This window comes from Polyodon spathula, chromosome 14 (assembly GCF_017654505.1).
Source record: "Polyodon spathula isolate WHYD16114869_AA chromosome 14, ASM1765450v1, whole genome shotgun sequence".
Lineage (NCBI taxonomy): Eukaryota > Metazoa > Chordata > Actinopteri > Acipenseriformes > Polyodontidae > Polyodon > Polyodon spathula.
In genome coordinates, this window is record NC_054547.1 from 27976537 (window position 1) to 28002576 (window position 26040).

General features: G+C 37.4%; 1 protein-coding gene across 1 annotated transcript in view; it reads left to right on the forward strand.

Annotated features, from left to right (window-relative positions):
• The window catches only part of LOC121326731 (TRAF2 and NCK-interacting protein kinase-like), a 145067-nt gene extending 125788 nt beyond the window's left edge, over positions 1–19279 (forward strand). The window contains exons 21-33 of the mRNA XM_041270163.1: positions 1284–1307; positions 4598–4782; positions 5285–5402; positions 8162–8323; positions 9166–9268; positions 9600–9770; positions 10755–10898; positions 11129–11263; positions 11758–11858; positions 12327–12476; positions 12960–13119; positions 15378–15517; positions 16460–19279. Coding sequence (XP_041126097.1) covers positions 1284–1307; positions 4598–4782; positions 5285–5402; positions 8162–8323; positions 9166–9268; positions 9600–9770; positions 10755–10898; positions 11129–11263; positions 11758–11858; positions 12327–12476; positions 12960–13119; positions 15378–15517; positions 16460–16543 — 1677 coding nt within the window. The 3' untranslated portion in view covers positions 16544–19279. The remainder of the gene's footprint in view (positions 1–1283; positions 1308–4597; positions 4783–5284; positions 5403–8161; positions 8324–9165; positions 9269–9599; positions 9771–10754; positions 10899–11128; positions 11264–11757; positions 11859–12326; positions 12477–12959; positions 13120–15377; positions 15518–16459) is intronic.
• Positions 19280–26040: the final 6761 nt, after the last annotated feature.

A 26040-nucleotide genomic window follows, 5' to 3' on the forward strand; every position in this document is an offset into this window, starting at 1 on the left:
TAATACAAGTGCAAATAAGTGATAATAATGAATTCTTGTCCTTTTAGAAGACGTAAAAGGACAGAGTTTCGGTAAGATAAGTTTATGAAAGGCTAAAGTATTGAGATTCAATGGTACTAGACGTCTACAAAGTGTTTCAGTGCTTGAAGCCAATGTTCATTTAGTGAGACAGTTAAGGTTTCCATTGTCCTGTGAGGCAAATCAAGGCGTGCCTTTTCAGTCAGAACAATTTAAGTGCTCAAAAAAGTCATTTAGTTGTTTTCACAATGGGTGTTTTCCGTGGCTCACAACAAACAACGAAAAAACAGGACCTGGCAGTCAAATGTGTTAGTGCGCACTGGATGCTCCTTTCAGTGTGTAAATAACAGTGCCTATGTTCATTATTATACCCCCAAAGTATGTAAGAACTATTCTGTTCTTTTATATTTGGATTTTAGGTAAGGCATTCTCAATTTGGATATCTCTATGAAACCGATGTGGTGCAGTGTTCAGATTTTGATATGGTCATTGAATCTCTCTTGCTTCTAAATTGGGTCTTTGGAAGAGATCCCTAAAACGCTTTAATCCGCGGCTAGATATTTACACCATGAACATGTTTACTTTCGTTGTACTGACTGATCCCTATGGGTTTATTGTTTAAAAATCCCATTGCACAAGAGTTTGCAGAAAAACAAGTCCTCTGGATTAAACACTGTGGGGGGGGGGGTTATTTCTTTTTGTTAATTTAAATGTTGGAGCTGAATATGATTGCCCGTGTATATAATTCCAGTTGTTGAATTGTGTGAAGTGTTTTTTAAAAAGTTGGCAAATTCACCTCTGGAAGCCTGAGTCCTAGTCAGGCTCATGTCACTAGTGGAATGCGTTTGGTAAACTTGAACCCAGTGAACACTGGGCCTAGTACTAGGACTATAATTAGCAGTCTCTGTTTAAGAGAGGCTCAGAGCTGAATGGCAGAAGATTTTCAGATGAAGATTTAGATGTGCTTACTTGCAGAGTGCCGGCAGTAGTCAGTGCCATTGTACCTCAACTTTCTACTTTCACATGCACCCAGTTGACTAATGTCAAGGAGAATTGTGATGTCAGCGCATATTAGAAACTAGGAAAATGTTTGAATATGTACATTGGTATGGATACTGCACCTTTTTAATTTCAATCTCATTATTTTCTGTAATACTGAACTAACAAACTTTACATTTTCTCTCTAACCTGCGTCTCTTTCCTCTGGCTTTCTCCTCCTCTTCCTCCATTTCCTCTGCTGTCGTCTCTCTCCTCCCTCCCCTCAGAGCTATAAGAAAGCCATAGACGAGGTTAGTGCCACTTTCCTCAATCAGCTATCATTGTCATTGTCATTGCACAGGCTGATCAAAGATCTGATGTGTTTGTTCAGTATTGTACTATAGTGGAACCTGAGATTCTCAGCATGCATCAAGCTCCCCAGGTCTGGAGTCCTCTAACAAAACCTGTGGGAAATCTTATAGAAACGCATATTCCTATATCTTGTGTAACTAAAATACATAAAATACGAACAGTTAATGGCCTAAAAAATCAAACAGAACACCCAAGTGAATATTATAAAAGCTGTGCAATGCAAAGAAGCTATCCTCATGTGACCTTGTGTGCATTATACTGTGCATTATTTTCCTTTGGTTATATTTGTAGTTGATTTGAGAATTCTTAATAGTTTAGATGTGTGTGAAATCCAATGAACAGAAATCTTTCGGGTCGCAAGAGGCTATTCAAACTACTAGTTTATGAAGAGAAACTTTCAAAACAGTAGCTCAATTCAAAAAAGGCTGTCTTGGACTATACAGGTATCAATATAATAAACACATTTTAAAAAACTGTAAAGTAAGTAGGTGCTACTGACCCCATCAAAAGCCATGTGCCACTTGGTTGTACAATTGGCTTTGGCTGTACACCACGGTTCATTAATATTGGAAATAACCTAGAAGACATATTAATGTTACTTTAAATAGAAGTATAAAGGTATGAAAGCATAGTGTAGATAATAGCCAGGGGGAGTTGAAAGCTAGGAGTGAATTTGTAGTCTGTAAGTCTATTTCAGAGCCAGTGCCTGAGCCCTTAAGGTTTTCTTTTTAATAAGAAGCTCATGTGTTTTGCTGTAAATTCCATCAGTGATAAAACTGAAGCAAGCCAGGGTTGCCACCTGGGGAATTGTGTGTGGACGATCCTGCACACCAGTGACTGTTTCTTTCTTTTTAATCTTTTAGTGGGAGTGTGATAACTTTGTTCCATGCCACAAAGTGCCTTCTCAGCTAGATTAAACAAGGACTAAAAAGCTAATAAATTAATTTAGTAAACTGTAGCTTGAATGCAAGTTACTGGTTACAATGTTTCAGTCTTGGTTTTGAATACATTATACTTCATGAAAGTAATATTTTAAAGTATCTGAAAATCAATAGCTTCTCATTAGGTTAAGCAACTGGAAGGGAGTTACAAAGCCTGTTAGGAGTTCCCTTAGTAAGAGATTTGAGGGAATTGTAATGCACAAGTGAGCATACGTAGGGTTTGAAACACATGCAGGGAATAAACAAGAATGTGGCAGTAGTTAATTTCTGCAAATATACCCTCCCATTAAAGCTAAAACAGCATCTATAGTGAATGTTCACTACGATAGATACAATTCCTGTCTTTTTAATATTCAGATTGCAAAATTGTTCATGAACCCGTGCGTAGCAGAAAGAGAAGGCATTTAGTGGCATATCTGACACAAATATATGATTAAATATTGAGGGCCATGAAGCAAGAATTGTAGATTGTAGATTGTTGCCGTGATGCCCATGCTTTTATGCCACTTGTTGTAAATTAATTTGGCATATGTTCAAAACTGACTGGATACCAAGTTAAGTCTCTTAAATCGTCAATGTAAATGATACCACGTCATGTGTGACATAAATCTACTGTTGCTTTACTCTTTTGTACACTTTATTTGGCTTTTGATTGTTGTTTTCTGTCATTTTAAAGACCTTCCATTGCAGACGGTGATATCTTTCATTATCATGTCAAAGCACAACTAAAGAAGTACACAGCTATAAGCCGTAGTTAGGATTTTAAATTGCCCAAAACAGGGAATCTCACTATTTTGTATTATAATAGTATTTCTTTCTTTTTTTTTAAATGTAGTCATTGCCAATTATTTTTTTTATTTTCTCCCAATTTGAAATTGCCAATTATTATTTATTTATGCTCGACTCACCGCTACCACCCCTGTGCTGACTCGGGAGCAGCAAAGACGAGCACACGCTGTCCTCCGAAATGTGTGCCGTCAGCCGACCGCTTCTTTACACACTGCGGATTCACCATGCAGCTGCCCAGGAGCTACAGCGTAGGAGGACAGCGCAGCTCCCGGGCAGCTAACAGGCAAGCCCACAGGCACCCGGCCAGACTACAGGGGTCGCTGGTGCGCGGTGAGCCGAGGACACCCTGGCAGACCTAGACCTCCCCCCCAGGCGACACGGTCGGCTGTGGAATATCCCAGAATCGAACCGGTGACGTCCAGGCTATAGGGCACATCCTGCCCTCACGCAGATTATAAAAGTATTTTTAAATTGTACGAGTTTCACAATAAGATTGTAGTGTTGAGTCAATGTTTTATATTAAGTGCTGATAAGGACTGTTTAAGAGAAAGACGGTACATCTTACCTTGAAAGCGGTGAAATTCTCTACATTTGCCACAGATGTGGCAATTAGAAACACGTACTTCATTTGTGTGTCCTTCTATGATTTTGGGGACAGGTAACTGACACACGATCGTTCAAGTTTTAAAAAATCAAATACACGCTTCCTGTTGGATCTACCATAAGAGACCTTAAGACAAGCTTAAATATTATCACTAAATTATAGTTCTGCATGGACTACTCTTGGAGTGCAGGATGTGCCCTATAGCCTGGAGATCGCTGGTTCGTATCCAGGCTGTCATTTGCCGACCGTGACTAGGAGTTCCTAGAGGACGGCGCCCAATTGGCCGGGTGCCGCCCTCGTAGGGAGGGTTTAGGTCGGCAGGGTAATCCTTGATTCACTGCACAGCAGTGACTCCCGTAGCCGGTAGTGCGCCTGCAGGTCTGCTGTGGAGCTATTCGGATACGTGTTGTCCTATGCCTCTATATGTCTGATGGCATCGCTGTGGACCTGCAGTGTGAAAAAAAAAGGCTTGGCAGGGCACATTTCATTGAACTGGTGTGTCTGCCACCGTTTCACGAAGTCAACGTGGGTTTGCCACGGTGGACCGAGATCAATACATGCAATTGGCGACTGGGGGGGTGGAATGGGGTTTAAAAAAAAAAGTAAAATACCACCACCAATAACCTTGATCTGTGAAGTGCTTGAGCCGAATAAGTGGTTCGTACAGCACTAATTTACAGTACTTTAAGAGCCTGGACCATGTTGTATCTGTGTAGCTTCCTTTAGCTTCACTATATTTGTGTTTTCTTCACTCCAGCCAGTTCAGTATCTGTAAGATTAATGTGAACTGCTATTTAAAATACATTTTCGTATTATGTGTCTGACCAGTTTTGCTTGTTTTGTTGTGTGAAGAAATGCATACCTTTTCTTAAATGGACTTGGTTTTCTCATATAGGATCTGAGCTCTCTGGCTAAGGAGTTGCGGGAGCTGCGCATTGACGAGACGAACCGCCCACCCATCAAAGTGACGGATTACTCTTCCTCCAGCGAGGAGTCCGAGAGCAGCGACGAAGAGGAGGAAGACCCAGACAATGAGATGCACGATGGCACAGTGCCAGTCAGCGACATCCCCCGGATAATGTAAGAGATTCATTTAATTGACCCAAGTAGTTGAATTGAAGTAACTAATGTTGATTACTTGTGTTTCTGCACAATACATTGCTGATACCTCTAACACCAATTAAAAATAAAAAATAAAAAAATTACTTGATGATTTGTGAAAAGGTATTTGAAACTATATACCTGCAAAGGTCTAATTGGATGCATAGCAATTTTTAGTTTTTTATTCATCCTGTACATTTATGTAAAAGTCTACAGAAATTAGTGTGAAATTGCATATGCTAAATATTGTTATATTTTGACATACTTACCGCACGTCCCATGGTTTGGTTGGAAAATGGTAATCATTATACCACTACCATGATAACCTATTATCCAATTAAAAACATTTCATGAAGCTTTCCATGGATATTTAGTTACAAAACATTGTCTGTCTACTTTTTTTGGAAACCAGATTGGAATTTCCCCCCTCCATTTGGTGAATCTTGTCTTGATTATGGTCTGTGTCTGTCCCAATAAACAGGCCGAGTGCAGTGCCTGGCAATGATCCTTACAGTCTGGGTGTGATGGGAAGCCACGAAGGGTCTCATGCAGATTCCTTTGGCAGCTCTTCCGGGGACGGCACCTTGGTGATGAGAGAGGTGAGTGGGGTCTCTGAATTATGGAATGGACAACGTTAAATTAAACAGATGTTGTCCATGGTGAGACATTTGCTTTGGCTTTTAAACCATTTTTTAAATTAATATACTATGCATGTTAAGATCGCAAGTCAAATCCAGAACGCCAAAATCTGGTTTTGTCTCACTAATGACCCCGTAGAGAAAGTGTAAATGTTCCAGAATTCATTGTGGTTTCAATGCTACGGTGTATGCATGATCAGGATATTCAGTTGTGCTCCCCTTACTTTTCAACTGTGCTCCCTTTATTTAAAGTAAGTAGAATAGCTTAACACTAGAACCGCCGGGTTTATGCTACTACCTTGAACCGCCAGCAGTAGTCATTTTGACGGCTACATTTTAAACAGCTTTGATATGAAAATGAAACGCAAACTATCATATTCAACTCAAAAGATTTATTTCTGAACATCATATCTAACATTTGCATAGCAGAAACACCGTATTTAAATGAAAAAAATAAATATAAAAGGCTTTATTTTTGAAATTGGCGAATGAAAAATGAAAAACTATAATAAAATAAACATTTCAAAAGAAGATATTGTGTAAACAGGTGTAAACTGCTATACGCACATGCAAAATTGTAAAAACGAAGTAATTATTTACAAAAATAACATAAAAGGCTTTTTTTCACATTAGACTACTGCATAGCACAACTTCAAAAAATGAAAACTATAATAAAATAAACATTTCAAAAGAAATTATTGTGTAACCAGCTGTAAACTGGTTATATGTAGGCCTACATACAGAACTGTAAAATTGAAATCATTATTTATAAAAAAGAAAATAACTCCATTCAAATTGTGTAACAGGAGTGTGCATTCAGGGAAACATACTTCACTGTAGCCTCCATATTAGCACAATCCACACAGATGTAACGCTTATCAACTTGTCGTGTGCATTTACCACATGCTGCTCTTTCACACTGGGCACAGATAGCAGACATTTTATTTTTATTGCGTTTAGTTACTTGTCATTGTTTTCTGTTGAGTGCGTCACTTGATGCGCACTGTGTCCAGGTTGAGCTGCATTTCCCTGCCGCTTTGCAGCTTTCTTTCTTTCTGTAAAACTACAGTACACATATGGAGTTCCCCTTTCCTATGTTCTGCTTAACAGAATTTAAAGCATTTTTTTTCGCAAAGACATTTAGCTGGAAGCTTCTGTAGGGTTAAGTGAGAAAATAGTTATGCTCCATGCAAGCATGGTTGCTTGTGGGTGAAGGGCTAATCTGACCAGCCAAATTGTTCCCTTTTTCAGTCGTGTGTGTGTGTGTGTGTGTGTGTGTGTGTGTGTGTGTTTTTTTTTTTTTTTTTATTATTATTAAAACATTTCATTTTCGTAATGTCTCTGACCGTGTGTTGAATTAACCCTCTTTGTGAGCACGCTCAGCCTCTGTTTAAACAGTCTTTGTTGTTGTGTCGTCAGAACCCACTTGAGCAAAAGAAATTCAAGAAATACAGCAGCCTTAAAGTACACACAGTTATTTATTATTTGTTTATTTAGAAGACGTCTTTAAGACAGCAAGTATTCCGTACACATTCAGTAGACAAACAAGGACACAGAATACATATTATTACAGAAGTAGTTTAGATGCATTTCCAATGGGATTTTTTAACAATACTCCAAGGCTTACAATTTTAATATTTGTCTCGTTCGTACAGTATAAAGATATGTGGATACACAGAGCAATTTCAAAAAAAGATACTTAAACACAGCTACATTAATAGCATGTAGTTGCACTGTAGTTACCATTTACTAATATACACTGCATACACATACCACAGCATTATGTGACTATGAGGATGGTATTTCATACATTAACACATTTGTTTTGCATTTACCGCTCATCTAATTTTGTTTTACGTAACAAATATTGTTACAAGTGTACAGTACCGTATAGGTACAATGTAGTGAATGTACCTGTATTTTGAAGAGTATGTAGAAAAAGATATATTCTGCTATATAAACTAACTTCAGAATACCTATGTAGAATACACTTTATCTGGTACACTTCTGTATTGTGTACCTTTGCATATGAATTAGTAACACTTTCAAATAAATTCATAATTAATTGACTGAATACCACAGGAAGGACACCTGAATATACTTCCACTGAGTTCTGAAGGAGTTCATTTTGAGTTCAGCCCTAGACTTAATGTGTATTTAATTAGTCGTATTAACATATATCCTCTCCTTTGTAATACATTTTGTTGTTCTCATACATGTATAAGGCATGCATTCATACATGAAATAAAACTTCTCCCAATCCCCTGGTGGGTGACTAAAACAGTATGAATGCGTGCCTTATACATGTGATCAACATCATTTTTTGCAAAGAAATATGGAACGAATATGGCTAATTAAATCCACATGAAATAACAGGGCTGAATTCAAAACGAATGACTTCAGAAGGAAGTGCAGAAGATATCCAGGTGTTATTAAATATGATTTTAAAGTGTTACCTATGAAGGTATAAAAGGTGTAGTGCCTTGTACCATTCCTTCTACACAGTTTAGCAGGTTCCTGGCTTACAAGTCAAAGAATTGCTCAATTTCATTAATGCTGAGCCTGCTTACTGGGATTGGTTCAAAGCCTTGTTTTTGTATAGCAATCTTATTATTTTGTGTTAAGTTTGCTTTAATATGATAGCGGTGGCTGCTGGCTGGGCTTGGTGTGGTGTGCTGGTTCTCGCAGTAGAATAGTCCTTTCCATCATTCTTTCTGCAGACATTGGGAGATAGAAAGCATTCTGGCCATGCCGATAGCAATGGCTTTGCGGGCCACATCAATCTGCCTGATCTGGTTCAGCAAAGCCACTCGCCTGCAGGTACACCCACCGAGGCATTGGGACAGCTTTCGAGTCTGCATGTGCAAGACCTGGATTCGGAAGTAGGTGACGGTGTGGCCCTCCTGAAAGATCCCCTTTTCTGTTTCTTTTCCTTTTTGTGCTCTATGTGTATCTATATATCAGAATCCAAGGCTGTGTGTCAGAGATATGGATGTGTTTAATTTATGTATTTATTTTATTTGTAAGGCAACTGTCAGCATATGATTTGCAGTCAAGCACTGCGAGATTTAAGTACAACTCGGTAAACTTTGACCTCATACAACTCCCTCATTTATAACCAGTATCATGTGACACCCTCCCATTAAGATCACTTTCAGAATAATTAAGACATACGTTAGTTTATTTTTAAACAGAGAGTTTAGTTCAGAGATCGTAGATCCCACCAAAGTTTTGTACACTGTGTTGTATGTGCTCCGTGTTCTGCCATTGCTGGTAGTGTCCCGTGAGCTGTTCAGTGTGTTGAGATGTAAATAAATCCTGTTCACCTGCGGGTGTATCAACTTCAACTTTCACTTGGCAGCGAATGCAGGCACCGACACAGCAGACGGCTACTCTTTCTCAAGCATTAATACCCTGTATCTGTCTGAACAAGGGATTTAGGGGAGCTCTCTTTATAAAAGCTGAATCTCAAAACAATAATTGTGTGAAATATAGCAGTTGTATTGTTTGGTTGCTGTATTTGGTAAATGGTATTTAAAACAGGATTCATGTATCCGACTTTTTACATATCCACCCTTACTCTGGTCCCATAGCAGTCAGATACGCAACGGACTACTCTAGTGCATATAACACTATAAAATAAGTCTTACAGTTTATTTGGAAAATTGGCATTTCTCTTAGGCCTTTTTCAATGAATCTGTGACAGCTGTCTTGTGTTTGACAGTATGGATTTGGCAGTGGCTCCAAAGCCTCCTTCACTCCGTTTGTGGACCCTCGAGTATATCAGACATCGCCTACTGATGACGATGACGACACATCAACAGCAGGTAAGAAAGTATCGAAGTCCGTTGCGGTTTGGAACTACCTGTAGCCACTCGGCGCAGAATCTCTCTTCGATCTCTGTGGGCTCAGTTTGGTAGAACGCTCGCTCATGGTCGGTCTTTAATGTTGTGAGGCGTGGTTGTTTCTCATCTGGTAATATTGATCGCTTGCTGTATTTTAAGCCATATAACCTTGTGTTGAAGGAGATATAGTTTGTGTAGATTGCCAAGTCTGGGAATAACATTAAAGATATGTAAATGAGGTACCTGCTTATTTATTCATGAGAAGTAGGATTCTCCTTGAAGCCACTCTCTCTAATTACTGTGAACTCTTCAGCCATGTTTGCCAACGAGCTGCTACGACAGGAGCAAGCCAAGCTGAGCGAAGCCAGGAAGATCTCAGTGGTGAATGTGAACCCGACGAACATACGGCCGCACAGTGACACACCGGAGATCCGCAAATACAAGAAGCGCTTCAATTCAGAGATACTGTGCGCAGCTCTCTGGGGTGAGCATGAAAAACTAGTAACAGGATGGAGCGCACTCACTGCTTGCTTCCACTAAGGAAAGTCTTCATTGACCTGCATAAATAAACATTACAGTTTAGCCAGAAGCAAAAATGCGTTGCTGTGGTGCACAGACTGGCCCATTTTCTAACCTTTCATAATGCATGAAATACGAATTGTTGAACTTCACCCTCCTTTTTCTTTTTTTCTTTTTTTTTTTTCAATATATACATTTACGGGACTTTAAAATTGTCAAGAACCCTGACATAACAGAGTTGCTGAACTTAAACTAGAGGTGTGTTCCAATACAGTTTGATTTGGTTTCTGCTTTCGTGGGTTGAATCTACGCAGCACAGCAACACAGTGATGATGTTTGTTGTAACCTTGGTTGCAGAGGTGCAATCCAATTTCCTAACTGAATATCTGACAGCTAATAATCTGCAGTAATTGATGGATTGAGAGAGCGTTATTGTTCAAAAGCAAGAAGCAAATAAATGTGCACAAAAGCCTTCATATATAACTGAATATACTAGTTGTATAATAAATACCTGAGGCTTCAAACAGGGCACTGGGGTGGTTAATGAATTAATAATTGACGCTTGCAAAATAAAATGGCGATCAATAATCAATGAATCACTAGTTGTTGCATTGCTAGCTGGCCTGTTCTGTTTGTAAATGGTAACAGAGGCTGGTTGCAAACTGGCACTTTTAAGGTCTTTGTATCACCTGCAGGGGTCAGCATTCAGAAAAGCATAAGCTGAAATGTGAGGATGGGAGAGGAGGACTTGACTGTACTGTATATTACAGAGCCACTCTGTATTGGGGATCTATAGTAAACTCTACAGCCAGTCAGCCTAAAGGAACAAGACCTTTTACAGTGGTTAAGAAGCTTGTCTGGGGCCTGGGAGAAGACTTATAGCCTTGTGGTGTTGTATGTACAATCGTCAGCTGGAGCCCAGCTTTAGCAGTTTGTTTGTATGTTTCAGGGGTGAACCTGCTGATCGGCACTGAGAACGGACTGATGCTGTTGGACAGGAGTGGTCAAGGAAAGGTCTACAACCTGATCAACAGGAGGCGCTTTCAGCAGATGGAGGTCCTGGAGGGGCTCAACGTCCTTGTGACAATATCTGGTAAAGGCCCTGTTTAGTTTGAAGAAAGGCAGTGCATTCTACGACCCATGGTATTCTGTGTATTTCAGTGAATGTTGTACAGCCCTCAGAGCTGGACTTTTTTATACATATGTCATCCCAAGTGTATGAGTTAATTACAGGAGTCAATAAATCCTTGAGGGAGTTATGTTAACGATTCTTCTAGGGCCACAGCACTGATTTGTGTTTTTTTGTTGACTTTTTCTTGTTAGGGAAGAAAAATAAGCTGCGAGTGTACTACCTGTCATGGCTGAGGAACAGGGTGTTGCACAATGACCCAGAAGTGGAAAAGAAACAGGGCTGGATCACGGTTGGGGAGCTGGAGGGCTGTGTGCATTACAAAGTTGGTAAGTACATCAGTCTGCTCCGTTTTTGACATCTGCAGTAAATTACACAGCTCCAAAACAGTATGTGATATTCATAGCTATGTGCTGGCCTAAAACTCCATCCTGCATACATTGATTATGCCTACTGGAAATCAGTGTGTCAGTGAGGTCCAGTGTGCACATGCTTAACACACACAGCTCTGGAGTTTGAAGAAAGCGCAAAGGCAAATTCTGAAAGAAGAGAAATTTTTATTATTATTGAATAGTATGTTGCTAGTGTGTTGTATATATTGTTAAAATAATGTTATCCCAGAGAAATGCCTTTTTGTTCTTGCTTCGAAATAGGGACCTACAATAAGAAACCAAGTAGATGTATGTTTTGGCTAATGCCTTGTCTAACTGATTGTGTTCCTTATACAGCAGTTTTAAGAATTCTGTTTGGGTGTTTCAGTTATAATGGTCAAGTCAAACCACTGGTTTATTGTACTGCAAATGTGATGTCCTTTCTATTCTAGTAAAATATGAAAGAATCAAGTTTCTGGTTATCGCTTTGAAGAACTCTGTGGAGATATATGCATGGGCTCCGAAACCCTACCACAAGTTCATGGCCTTCAAGGTAAAGGAACTTTGCATTGTGTATTATACACAAGAATGCTTGTTTTAATGTGTATTGCTTCTGCTAGTGTTATCGCTTCCCTGTGACTATGAGAAGGGACTCTGTTGTAACTGAATATAGGTGGATGCTGCTTTTTAACTGCTTTTTAGTTTTTAGGAGCACAGAAAAATAAACTACATGTTTATGCAGTTGAGATATGTGGGTTTATAGTACATTAAATGTTTTTGAAGTCATGAATTCAGTCAATAATTAATATACAATTTAATAAATGGTATATAATGTACACTGTGTGTAGTAGGAAATGCTGGGAACAACTTTCTAAGAATTTTTTCCTTTAAATATTTTGAAAAACTACTGGTTTTAATAAAGCTGCTTGAGATGCTATTATGTTAGTTGTCCTGGAGACCTGCTTTTGATTATACCTGAAATGTGTCCTTTTTACTGTTAAAAATGTCAGTTTTTCTCAAGTCTTTTACAGACCTACAGCACAGGCCCCAACTTGTTGACTTAACAGTCGAAGAAGGTCAGAGGTTAAAGGTTATCTATGGGTCCAGCGTGGGTTTTCACGTGATTGATGTGGATTCAGGAAATCCCTATGATATCTACATCCCGTCCCATGTAAGTTAAGAAGACGGAACCAATCCAGTTAGTATGACTTAGCATTTTGAAGTAAAATCGGCACGGTAACGTTAGCTATCACGATTCTTATTTATAAACCAACGTGTTGTCGGAAAAAGCCTAACTTTGTTGTACACTCTTACACTCAACAATTTCAATAAAGCAAAGACAGATAAATGATCAAATCAAAGAAGATGGTAATATCTAACTGTTACTCCCCGATCTACGACCTTTGACAAATCCTTAAGGACTTTGACAGCCGAACAAAGCAACTGGAAAATACTTTTTCTGGCCTCCTATTTGTTGCTAAACAGCTGTAAACGGTTGTTGGATTATTATTTTTTTTTTGGTTCTGTTTTTGAGTGGGAGCCCATATTGCAGCAGTTTCTCAGGGAAAAAGCATTGAGGCTTTGAAATTGGTTTGCCATTAAGACCTGGTTTCTGATTTTTACAGAGGCTTATTTACAATGTTCCCTCCCCCAGATTCAGAGCAATATCACCCCACATGCCATTGTGATCCTCCCCAAGACCGACGGAATGGAGATGCTTCTGTGTTATGAAGATGAGGGGGTCTATGTGAACACATACGGCAGAATCACAAAAGACGTGGTGCTTCAATGGGGAGAGATGCCCACCTCTGTTGGTAGGTGTAATAAGCTCATTCTGTTATCGGCTGATTGAGGTTCAGAATCAGCTGGTGGGTGCAGTTCCTTATATACGAATACTTAAATAGACAAGGGCTGAGCACGAACCTGAACCCTCCACCTCCTCCAAGACTTGTAATGAATATTGCCTTAGATGGATATTCAGTTAACATCGGTTTCATATTTGGGAGCACTCTATATAAACAATGCATCATAAAACACCCCAGCCTTTTTAAACGTTTTCACCACTACGTGACTGGGAGACCGTCACTGGACTGGGCCGCTAAATGATACATTGAAACAGAAGCAACAGTACTAAAAGACACTTTTCAGTCAGTGTCTTCTGTAAATGGCTTAATTCACATTTGTTCTGCTTTTAGTACGACGTTACACAGTCGCAGTGTAAACAAGTGCAAGAGACGCATTTTGAACACGCTTTTTTGGGTTGGTCACTTCCTGTTACCTGAACCGAATCGGAACCTATTAAAGAATCCCAAAATGGAAGTGTATTCATGCAAAGAGGATCCAGTTTCTTGTAGAAGATCCTTCTGTTACACGTGGTGCCAAAACTCAGTGTCCACCAAGGATGACTCATCAAGTTAGAATGTGGAGATCTTTTGCCAACAGTTTTTACACAAACTGTTCATTTACAGCACAAATATGTGCTAAGCCAAGTTTCAAAACTGCTAGCAACTGAATGAACATGAAAGCATTCGAAAAAAAACGACCTTCAGAATAATCTCAGTGGAAGATACAATAAAGAACAACACTGGAAAGATATCTATCACAATGACTTTTTTTCTTCTTTTCGTCCAAATGTGGGGGCTGCAAAATGTAAAAAAGAAAAAAATACTTTAAAGACTAAAAAAGCATAGACATTTCACGCTACACATGTTTTCTCCTGCCTCTTCAAACATTTAAATGTGGGCTGGCTTTCCTCAAGTGTTTGAGTTATTAGCTTTTCTCTGAATTCATTAATCATATTTCCAGTAACAGCGATTTGATTTCGTACAGTACTGTGCAAGTATTTGACTGAAACGGACAACATCATGAATACTTTGCAGCTGTTTATTAAAATATGTATTAAAAAAAGCCTAATTTAAAAAAAATTATCATTTTATTATTCTCATTTAACACTTTTAAAAGCATTATCTTTTCCAGCACTGTTTTATTTGGGCATTATAGCTGGAAGCACTCTTCATTTTTATATATGTCTTTGATGTCTGGTAGATGCCAAAGAAGCAGTCTTGTGTGAAAGACCACTATTGAAATGCACATCCTTACTTCATTATGCAGCTCACTTCAATTTAAAAGAAATTGGCTTGTGGTACTATAGATTGTCCAGTAGATCTCACAGCACATAACGGGCAGTAGTTTTATTTTTTTGTCTGATACACATCAGATATTCGTGGCAGCATTTATTTTGCAATTAATGGCGCAACAAGATTTATTTTTGCATATCCAATGTCATTATGTTTTATTAAACGTAAGATGCAAACTGATGGTCTCTGTGAAGCCATCATTGGTGGTAATGGCAATATAATAAACAAACAACAGGTAAAAGAAAAGGTTGTGGTGCACCTTTTTGTTAGAGTTGTGCTGGAATATCCAAGTTTGATTTGGATAGTCGGATCTGCCATACAGGTAATGCAGATCGTTTTCTATGCGGAACGGGTTTCGTCTGATTCAGACTGGTTATTAGGTTTTAAAGGATTTAGTTTCGTAGATATGTTAAATCATCAACAGGTGCTGTGGGGGTATTTTATTTGGCTTTAAAAGTATGTACACGTATAGCTAGCAATTGTATACACTAACCCAAGATCTCATGACTTGACTATCAAAACAATTGACCTGGTTATATCCATATACTTTATATATGCACCAACTCTACATGCTCATTACTTAGTTTAGAACAAGTCTGAGATCCCCATGGCTTTGTTCTAACAACTGAAAATACTTCAATACAAATACAGGTAGCTTGTTTTGCCAGGTATTTTACCAATTACACACTTGCTCACGTGGGTTACAAAAAAACAAAAAAACAAACAAACAACAAAAAAAGCCCATGTTGCTCCCAAACAAATTCTACAAAAAAACCTTGACTTTAGCGTTTCTGAAACTGCTGCAATAGTCACCTCCTCGCGCGGTTGCTTTGCTGAGCCAGTATCGGGTTGCTGTTTGACGTCAGAAGTCGTTGACGAGGAGTAGAACCAGGGCCAGTCAGGCTGTTCTTCAGCCTTCTCCTTTGTCTTTACAGCCTACATCCATTCCAATCAGATCATGGGCTGGGGAGAGAAGGCCATTGAGATCCGATCAGTGGAGACGGGACACCTCGATGGAGTTTTCATGCACAAGCGAGCTCAGCGATTAAAATTCCTCAGCGAGAGAAACGATAAGGTAACGGAATCAATTTTTTACAGAAATGAGTGATTCCAGACATGCAATTTTCCACAGGTTTCACTAGAACTTTGTGGGTCATTTCTGGCTGAGGTTCCCTTTGTGTCGACAGATGTGAATTAAAAACCTGTTAAAACTTTAATTGCAAAACAAATTGTTTTTCCCATCATTGAAATCTACACATTAACTACCAATTGGTGATAATAAGGCAACACAGTGTGAACCAATATACAATTATATAATAACCTAATTTATTAAATTCTTTCTTTCCTCTGTTTCATCCATTTGATGTTCAGCAGTGACTTTTATTCAACACTCGTGTCCAATGTATTTCCACATTCTGTGATTCAAGAGCCAATTACTCAAAAACAAATGCTTCTGTGTTCATTGGAAACAAGTTAAATTTGAGTCACAGAAGTGGTGAATTTTTGGACGGTCCAGTCTAAGTTAGAAAATCAAATGAAAATGGATGTCATATCAGACTAATGAAATAGAGGCTCGACCATTGCTTAAATCGCCACACCCAAGTGTGTGGCCTATTCGGTTGCCTTTACTGGCCAGGCTATGTTCCCATACCTATTTAATGCCTATTTTATCAATATCAACTATACTGGACACTGGGCAGCAAAGGGTTATGCTTGGGTGTGATTTTTTAAAATTGTAATTAAATTACAATGGTAGTATGTTAATATATTCAGTTTCATTCAATGCCTGACATCCGGCAGATGTTAATGTTGTGCCATGCGCAAGGGAAGCATCGATAGAAATGTTTGTCTGGTAGGTTTCTTATGCCTCGTTATTTCAATAATTAGAATTACTAGGAAACATAAACTTGTCCAGACCTTTTCATTTTTACACCAACTATGAGCCAAAAAACAGTCCCAGCGTACCTTTCTCCTTTTGTACAAAAGGGTATAACTTTCCTAAATTATTTCCCTGCAGGTTTTCTTTGCCTCTGTTCGATCAGGTGGCAGCAGCCAGGTCTTCTTCATGACCCTCAATAGAAACTCTATGATGAACTGGTAACACACACATATGAATCAACTGGTGGATTGATCTTCAAGGAATTACATTTGTAGACTTGCAGTACACTTTTTTTTTTTTTTAAAGAAAAAAAAAAAAAAATGACTTTCTTAAATGTGAATTTACAAGTCTAAAGGGTGTTTGGACACCCAGATATGACGCTTCCCTATTGTTGTTGCACGACCTTCAAGTCAGTATCGCCTGGACCGTTTGACAAGATGAGACAACTGATGTACAAATGGGTTCGATCTGTAGAGGCCGAAAGAGCTGTGCTTCCTGTACTGTGGATCTGGACACTGGAAGGCCTTCCTTGGGAGGCCTCTCGCAATTATTTGGGATTTTTTTTTTTGCTTTGTTTTTTCTTTTTGTTAAAAACGGGAAAGAGTTTTGGTGGAGCCGGGGGGGCCTATATTCTGGAATTGGGGTACATGAAATCGATCTGCCTGCTGTAAGTCTTGAGTATATAGGAGATGTGCAAATGGGGGGAAGTGGGATTTACAAAAACAATAAAAATAAATATCAGGGGAGCACAATTATACATCAAAAGCTGATGTTTAAAACTGGGTCTAGTTTAAATTCTTTAACACCCATTCTCTTACTGGCAGTTGGGTAAGACTAGTTCGTTTTAGGGGGGTAATTTTCTATGGCTAAACAACCAACTGTCTTTATACTACCAATCTAGGTGATGTCCTAATTTTGATATGGGTGGTGCAACTTACTGGCTTGTTGAGGTCAAGTGGTGTCATTTGCACATAACTAGCAGGATGAGGCATGGGCACAGGTATATTAAATGTTGGCCCACAATAAAATTGACAAACTCTAAAAGCCAGTGAAATCTAGAAACTAAAAAAGATGGCACCCACAAGACTGATGACTCCCTGTTGGCAAAGCGTTCAGAGAATCAGAATTTCTTTTCTTTTAAATGTCAAGTCTTACCAGAAAAGAGATGGCCATATGTAATTTGGTAATAACATCTTCTCATCTTAGGGTGTTTCAATGCACAATTTCAAATGCTTGAGGGATTGTTCGTATCAGGAAACAGTCTACAACTAACTGGCACCATTTTATATGGGGAGGGGTGGTTTGGTGCTATTTACTTCTGTTTAGCTATTGAAATCCCCAAGATTAGCTTATATACAATTAACCCATATTGTTACATTTCTATGGATCTGTAAATGTATGTTCTTAGTTCAGGTAGACATTTTCCATTACAAATTGTTACTAATGGTAAATAACAAGTGAGTGTCTCAGAAAAATGCTATTTTTTATTTTTTAAATACTTTTAAAAGTAGCTGCAAGCATGGCTGCCTGTGGTTTTTAGGGTGTTGTCGCAGAAAATTAAAGTTCTGTGTTGCGCTTCCTCCTCTTTCTAACCTACCTCGTTTGTTTTCTATTTCTTATTACAGGTTTTTTTTTTTGTTTTTTTTTGTTTATTTTTTTTTAATTATTCCTGCAGTGTTTGTGTTTTGTTTTTGACATTAAAAGAGCCCAAGAGTAGCAGTGGTATCTTATGCCAAACTGGTCACTGGTTAGGGTAAAATCAGAAATGTAGGCGATTATTTGGCTTGGGAATATGCTTTTGTAAATGAATTAATTTAGTATTCTATCTGCTTTGAATGCAGTTCTTACTATGTATTTTAGAAGTCATAGGAGGTTTGTGAAGGTCTTGCCAGACCCAGAACCAGGTTCAGAGTTTGTTGCCTTAGGGTTGCTTCCATGGAATAGGCCAGATCATTTCTTCTCTTGCCCTTTTACTTTTGGCTTATCTGTTTGTAAGCTTAACATTTTGTTAACTTAAGTTGCTAACTGATGTGTATTTTTTGTGTTATTATTTTTAACTCAACAGTGGAAACCAGTTATTTATTTTTAATGAGTCTTATTGTAGGTATTTGATACAGTAAATCAATAAAATGGGGGTATGTTGGAACTAGGGTGGCTGTAATTGTACGTTGCCTTTATTAATTGGGGACAGTATCTTTTTTCATTTTAGTGTTTTTTTTTTTTTTAAAAAAAGGTCTTGGACACATTTTATTTGACTGTTAAAGTACACTGTACAGTAGAAATGTAGTTTATAAGTACTGCTACCAGCCATCCATGTTTACATGGATTTCATCAATATACACTCCATGTGATAAGTTTTACTTGGTACTAGTCCTGTTTTAAAATCTTGAAAATGAATGGGGGGTGGGGGGCATGAAGCTTATTCATGATTTGTAAAAATCCTTTTTCAGGTGTTATAAAGAGTTCTTCCTTTTCAAAGCTTGAAGTGATACCTTCCATAACAGCTGTTTATCAACATCAGAAGAATCCCAGTGGCCCTGACCATGAATATATTGTCAGTCCTGTGGACTTCTTTCCAAGCAATGCCTTTGTAACTGACTATAGTTACCTCCTGGGGAAGGTGAAACAGGCTGCCCCATAAATACAAAATTATTCACACCTAGATTGAGAAATGATAGACCTCTATGAAAGTATGGAATATCTTTTAATAAAATGCATTTTGGCATCATATAATCCCAAAACCATAATGAGATTCGGTCCAGTAATCCAGTAGGGAAGATGTATGGAGTCCTATTATTTTTTGACCGAGACGGTCTGGTTTGGCACTAATAATGGTTGCATTGTGACTTGCTGCAGTGATTCAGACCATGTCTAGGGGTTCCGGACCTCGGGTACCCTGTATTTCCTTTCAAACAATCCTTCCGTTCACAACTAGCACTGTCTGTATGTTTTGAAGACTTCTTTTGCAGACTTCTTTTTTTTTTTTTTTTTAATTCTTCTAATGTTTCCATTATGGTGATATTCTGTGGGAGGGACACTAATTACAACAGTTTTGCCACTGGTTTTAATGTGTCAACAAGTAATGTTTGCACATTTAAAAAATGTCTATTAAAATAAAATAAATGAATAATACAAATAAATAAAAAAAGATTCCTAAGGGTATTATCTGTGAAACAGGGTTTTAGCAATAAACTGTACTACTCAATTAATAATTAATTTTTTGTTGTCTTTAGATTTGTTGAAGTCAAAGAGTGACTTTAACAAATATATGTATTTTAATAGTAGACTGGAATTTTTTTTTTTTTTTTTTTTTTTTTTTTTTTTTATTGCTTTAGTTAGTCTTAGTCTGCCTCGTTAGCATTTGAGATTCTGCCTTAGCTATGTCTGCCTAATATAGGAAGTACTAGTCATGTCCTGTTTTTTTTTTTTTGTTAGTTTTTTTTTTTTTTTTTAAATAAAAATGTTAAAATGATTAAAATGAGCAACTTATTTTTGCTGCTTCCCCGTTGCTTACGTGTTGGTAATGTTGAACAACTGGTCTTCTGCTCAAACACAAACAGTGCCCATTCTCTGAAAGCTCTTGAGTGTTATTTCCTATTAATTATATTTGTTGGAACACAATCAGCAAAAAGCTGAAAAAAAATATATATCTTTGCCATAATTTAGTTATAAGGGTTCAAACCATTTGTCAAGTGTGCTTTCTATTTTTAACAAAAGGCTGCAATAGATTTCTTTTTTCCTAATCAGTGTGATTTTGAACTTGCCTTGCCATAGCCAGAACATAAACATTAATGTCTTGTGTGCAGGGTCTCAGCATCCCTATACGAGAACACTTTTTTTTGGAAACTTGCTGTCACCACAAATGCTGCTTTGTCTGCTTATCTCATTAACCATTTCAGATACTGACTTTTCGAGGTTATGGAGACTCCTTGGACAAAATATAAAGTGCCCTTTACTGATCTAAGATGGCTGTCATGTTGGGGTCATCTGACTTTAGCATTTCATGATCTGTAAACCAAAGGTTCCGTGCTCTACACACGTGTATTCTCTCAGTTAATTTCATGCCACCACAAAATTGAATCTGACACCTTTTGTTGTTCTGCTTTCTCATTTGAAATGTTACATGCTGGTGACCTTAAAAATGACCTCTGACGTCATGTGGTTGCCAATATGCCTATTTTTAAAATTTCAAGGGTATTATCTAAATTGGCTACATTACTTGATTTTCTCAGGTAAGTTCTATTTTAATAATAAATTAACCTTTCACTGCCACAGCGTTTTAGCAATTGGCCATGTCAATGACTTAGACAACACACTTTTAGCAAGTGTCTTTACCGATTTTGTACCCTTTTGTTGTCAGATTCTCTCAATAGAGTGAAGAACATGCAATTTGTGAACAAAAATGAACCGTCTCGGTACCACATTGTTTTCACCTCCAGCAATATCAAGAAACAGTCATTTGCATTTATCAAAGCAGTCGCTTCTTTAAAGAGTTCATAAGGATTTAATATTATTACTTTTCTTTAATGTGTCACAATTACCTTCATTTTACTATTTATTTGGATTAAGATTCATCACGGTAACTGGTCCTGAATTGTTCAACCTGGGAATTTCCTGTGTTACTGTACGTTTGGGGGTCGACAAGGGTCTCCCCGAAAGCTTGTATCTACATATACATGTGTAGGAAATTCATTTGAATAGATACGTTGATTACTATGTGTAGGAATTAGGAATGCATGCATTTGAATATAAGACACATTCAACTCTTTATGTGCCGTTACTGGTCATAGTTCCATAGTAAACTCAGTAAGGCACACAACACATACTTATTTCTAAGTTTGCTGTGTGTATTGATCCTCCCCTAGTTCTAAAAATTCAATATGTTCTGTTCTAGCAGTAAAATAATACTAATTTAGTCATGCTTATGAAGGCATACCATTCAGGTTGCTTTAAACTCTCCTAACTGTCTTACATTCTTGAAATAAATGAGAGACTCCAGTTCTGTGGTTTGAAATAGGCTTGGCGATCTTTTGGGGCTGAGACAGTATCCAAACAGTAGCCAATTACTCACTCTTGGCTACAATGAACAGGATAATAGATGTATGTTGCTCAGGAAGGAAGGTCTGTATCCTTAATGGTTTAAAACTGTTGCATTTTTTTTTTATTATTTGCTAACTTATTCAGTCTATCAATTTAAAAAAATAATAATAATAAAAAATCTTGGTGTAGTGATGATGACATGTTTTTTTCATCAGTTTCTGTAGAATATATATATATATTTTTTTTATTATTGTTAGTAACACATTAAAAACATTAATTACAGAAGTGTGTGGTTGTTGTTACTTCAAATGAATCTCCTGAGAGTGAATACATTTCCACAGTGCAGTGTTGTCTGCTTATTGTGCAAAAATAAAGTATACCAGTGTTTCATTAAAGGATACTGGTCTGTGGGAAAGAGAATGTTGCCAAAAATAAAATATTTACTATTTACAGTATCTATTTGCAGAAATGAACTTGTCTTTTGCCACTTTTTTTTTGTATCCAAACTGCTTGTATTGTTTTGCGATTTTAAAATCATTCTCCCTGCTTTTCATATTTATTACTGTGAGTGGCATCTTAAAACAATATACTCTTAATATTTATTAAAAAATGCAAGAAGTGTTGCCCCCTCTATTATACTGTGTTCTTGAGGCTCAAGGTGACTTTTACAAGGGTTTTGGCATTATCACTGCGCCTTGCTTCTTTTGCTGAAGTTATCTTTGTTTGCTTTGCTGTATAGTCCCTTCCTGTGCTGTAGGTCAGGTACACTGTTGTCAGACCTTGTAGCATTAAACTGATTAAGTATAGCACTGCAGCAAAATACCTGAAGTACAGCAGAGAAATATTTTTGTAATGTTTTTTATAACTAATTGCTAGGATTGTAAAAATTAATGCCTTCCATTTAATCAGCAGATGGTTGCTCCACTTGAACATATCTGCAGATTCCTGCAGTGTACTGACATTATGGGAATATATTTTGACATACCTGTGATATGACGCAATATACATAGTACATTATACAGTAATTGTTAATAAGCCATTGTGTTGCCATATCTGCTAATGATATGACACACATTGTTCCTCATATTTTTGTTTATGTCCATTCTTTAGGGCATATTTTTAATAAATTATTTGTTAAATATCTTGTCATTTTCACACCTTGGGTTCTGGATCCCAAGAAAACGTGCTTCTCTAGGAGATTCTCTAGTTTGTACAAACTAAATTCCCTTAATAAGCACAGCTGTGACAACCCTGAGGTTTTGAACTTGTTTTTCACAGTCATTGTCAGTGTCCTTGTTAAATATACTTCAAAGGCCCATTGGTAGAATGGTTTTACAGAGGGAATGTGCTTTGACGTACTCTGCATAAGGTATGAAGCAATGCAAGTGGAGTACCCTGTGCAGTATTTATGTTGCCATTGCTGGTAATGTGGTCTACCATGGCAACACAGTTCTATTATAATAGCATGCAGTAGTACTTTGCTGTATGGGCGATGGTAGATTACAATCGTAAGGCAGTACAATCTTACACTATCTGGTCTGGTTCACTCTAGATTTATTTTACAGCACGTTGAATATTGCAATACAGTCAGCACCAATTTATCTGTCATGTAGCACTGACCTAATGACACATGTTTTTTTTAATAGTAACTGTAACTGTTACTTTGAGAACCTCAGACTTTGATCCTCAGAAAGGTTAACCTGCATCAAAAGAACATACACGTAGCAGAAATATCACATGATTCTTATCAAGAAAAGCAAGTTTGCCCTTTAATTATGTATTGCAGATTACCATTTCACACCATTCCTTTTAGTTGGGCAAAACTGTTGTGTACATTGAAATGTGTGCCACAATGACTGCAGTAAAACTAAAAGGAATGATGTGAAATGGTACAATGTAATACATCATGTAAAGGCTGTCCATGTCTCGTTATGGGTGTGAAAAAACAGGACTCTCCAGTGGATGTTGGTCAGCTACCAGCCCTTGCAGGACAAAGGCCATTCCTGCAGTTGTCTGCTTTGAGATCATGAGCACCTGATCAGTGGGGTTCTGCTGTAACGAGATGTGAAGAAAGTCCATGCTGATTTTGGTGCCTTTACCAGGTGATCCTTTTGAGGACCCTGTACATTTCTAGCCTTTGAGTGGTTTTTAGGGAATTAACTAGTAGTGCCCTATGAGCAGCAAAGATGCCATTGATTTAATTGTTCTGAAGGGACAATTCTCTAGAATGACCCATAAAGACATGGTTTTTGAGACTTATCAGTACTTTGTGCAGTCTTGGATACAGAGGGCAATATTGACAGAAAAACAATGTCACAGTACTAGCCAGAAACAACCATGGTCCATACGGGTGCTCTAATGAGTCTCCTGTCATTTACTTGAAAGTTTCTGTCACCACTGATTTTGTATTCTTTTTTTAAATAAATGTTTTGTGATTTTAGCCTCAAGGTTCCTGCCATGTAAGCATCTGCTAATTCTCCCACTATCCATGTCAAATCCAAGACTTGCAACTGGGAGATGCAGTGTTTATGTAGTATATACTGAAACATTTTATACCTAGCCCCAGTGGGTAGAGATCAATGGCAACAGAAGCATGTTTTCTTGGGATTCAGCACCGAAGGTGTTCTGGGAATGCTCAGAAACTGGAAATACATGGTGAAAGGTATTTGAATGTGCTTCTGCTGGGTAAGCAATTCTACTGAGCATGTTGTTTAGGCGTGAGCACCTGGATTGATCATTACCCAGGGTCCAATGTGTGGGGAGACTAACTGAGATTATTCACTTATTACTGTGATCCTAGACCACGGGCAGGCTCCCGAAAGACAGTCACCCTTCTCTGGTCCCTTAATGACCGGGCGACCCTTGCATGACTTTGTCCCTTGTTGTAGTAGTTGCATCATTTATCTATTCATTCCATTATTAAATCAGATCTGATATCTTTATTTATATATAACTTGTATCGATTATATTATTATATATATATATATTTGTATATATATATTAATATATATATATATTATATATATTATATATTTATATATATATTTATATAAAATATAAAATGAATTTAAATATTTTATTAACTACTCTAAATCCATTTGTTTTATTGTAGCACAACAATTACCAATAACACGGTTGAGTTTAAAAGGTATTCTAGTGTAAAGACAAGCAATACTTACTTACCACCTACAATGTATTTTTGGTGCATAAAAATGACACCATATCCAAACAGTATAATTACTTAATAAGTCCTGCTTTTTGCAAGCAAGATAAGCATGTTTCAAGTTTTCTCATGGTCTGTGATTTGGTAACAGGGTTTATTTTCTCAAACTAGCTCAGAGAGATTTGGCACTTTATTTTGAAGTTTACAATACGTTAATGGAATTATAAATAGTGTTGGCTTTGAATGAAAGCATTTGTGGCTGAGCGATAATGGAGAGGCCTTTGTTTCTTTTTTGGCTATTGAGATGAATTAGAATGTCAGCTTCTGGAGACAAATGTTGACACTACTTGATAAATATGCTTCAGGAAATGAAAATTAAGAACTATTTACCTTGTAAGAACTATTCCAAAGGCATTTTAGTTTTAATCTGGTCTTGCAAGCTATATACCCTTATTCAAATTCATTTCCTAACTATTAGAGAAAGTATAAAACACCAGAAACATATCCACTATAGTTACTTCATTTTGCTAAAATGCTGAAAAGTACTATATGTTTGTAGGTTTTAGAAATGCATGTTTCAAGCATGGTATGATTGACATTTTTCTGTGGGTTAAAATGCATCAAATTTAAGGGACAAATTGAAGAATCGTTATCTTACTGAGACAGAAATAAACTTTCTTATCTTCTGCAATCCTCTTGCAAGTCTTGTGTGAAGTCATGCTTATTGCACAACTTCAGAACAAATTTCAGAGATCCAATGAAAAGTATAAAGAAAAAAAAGTCAGCAAAAGAGCACAAAGCTTACATCGGTGCTCCTCCAGGACTGTCAAAAGTACATTATTAGGAATTCCGCACAGTTACAAATACAAAAAATAAAGTTGAGATCTACACATCTCCAGACTTGTGTTAATAAAACCACTGAAATGTCAGCAGCAAGATGAGCTCTGCATGCAGCTCATTCAATAAAGCCTTCATTTTATTCCTTAAGAGTATAGCATTGAATCCTGCACTTGAAAAGATTTTTAAAACAAACGTACTTAGTTTTTTTTATATAATTACAGTACAAAGCTCATTAGAGTTAAGAATCGTACTTTTTTTTTTTTTTTTTTTTTTTTTACCATACACATTTGGTAAAACTTCAAAATTATATTAGTTGACTGCACGAAACACATTTAATATATAGTTTAATAAATAAACCTTAATGGATTCAGTAGCGATAGCCTAGTGGCACAACTTTTGTACAGCAGATACACAAATCTCATTTGTGCTACGAGGGAATCTTAATGGAAACATTTAACAAGTAATTACATTTAACCATCCTCAGAGATGACAAGTAAAACATTCCAATTGCACCTGCTGTAAACCTGGATGGTATATAAAAATGGAAAGTTTCTATAAAAAGTCATAAAAACCCTTGTTAATGCATTGCAGTTTTAATTAATAGCATGGTTCTCACAATGAGTGAGAGACAAAATAATCCCGCCTTAATTATCATAATTAAGATTTTGTGTAAACC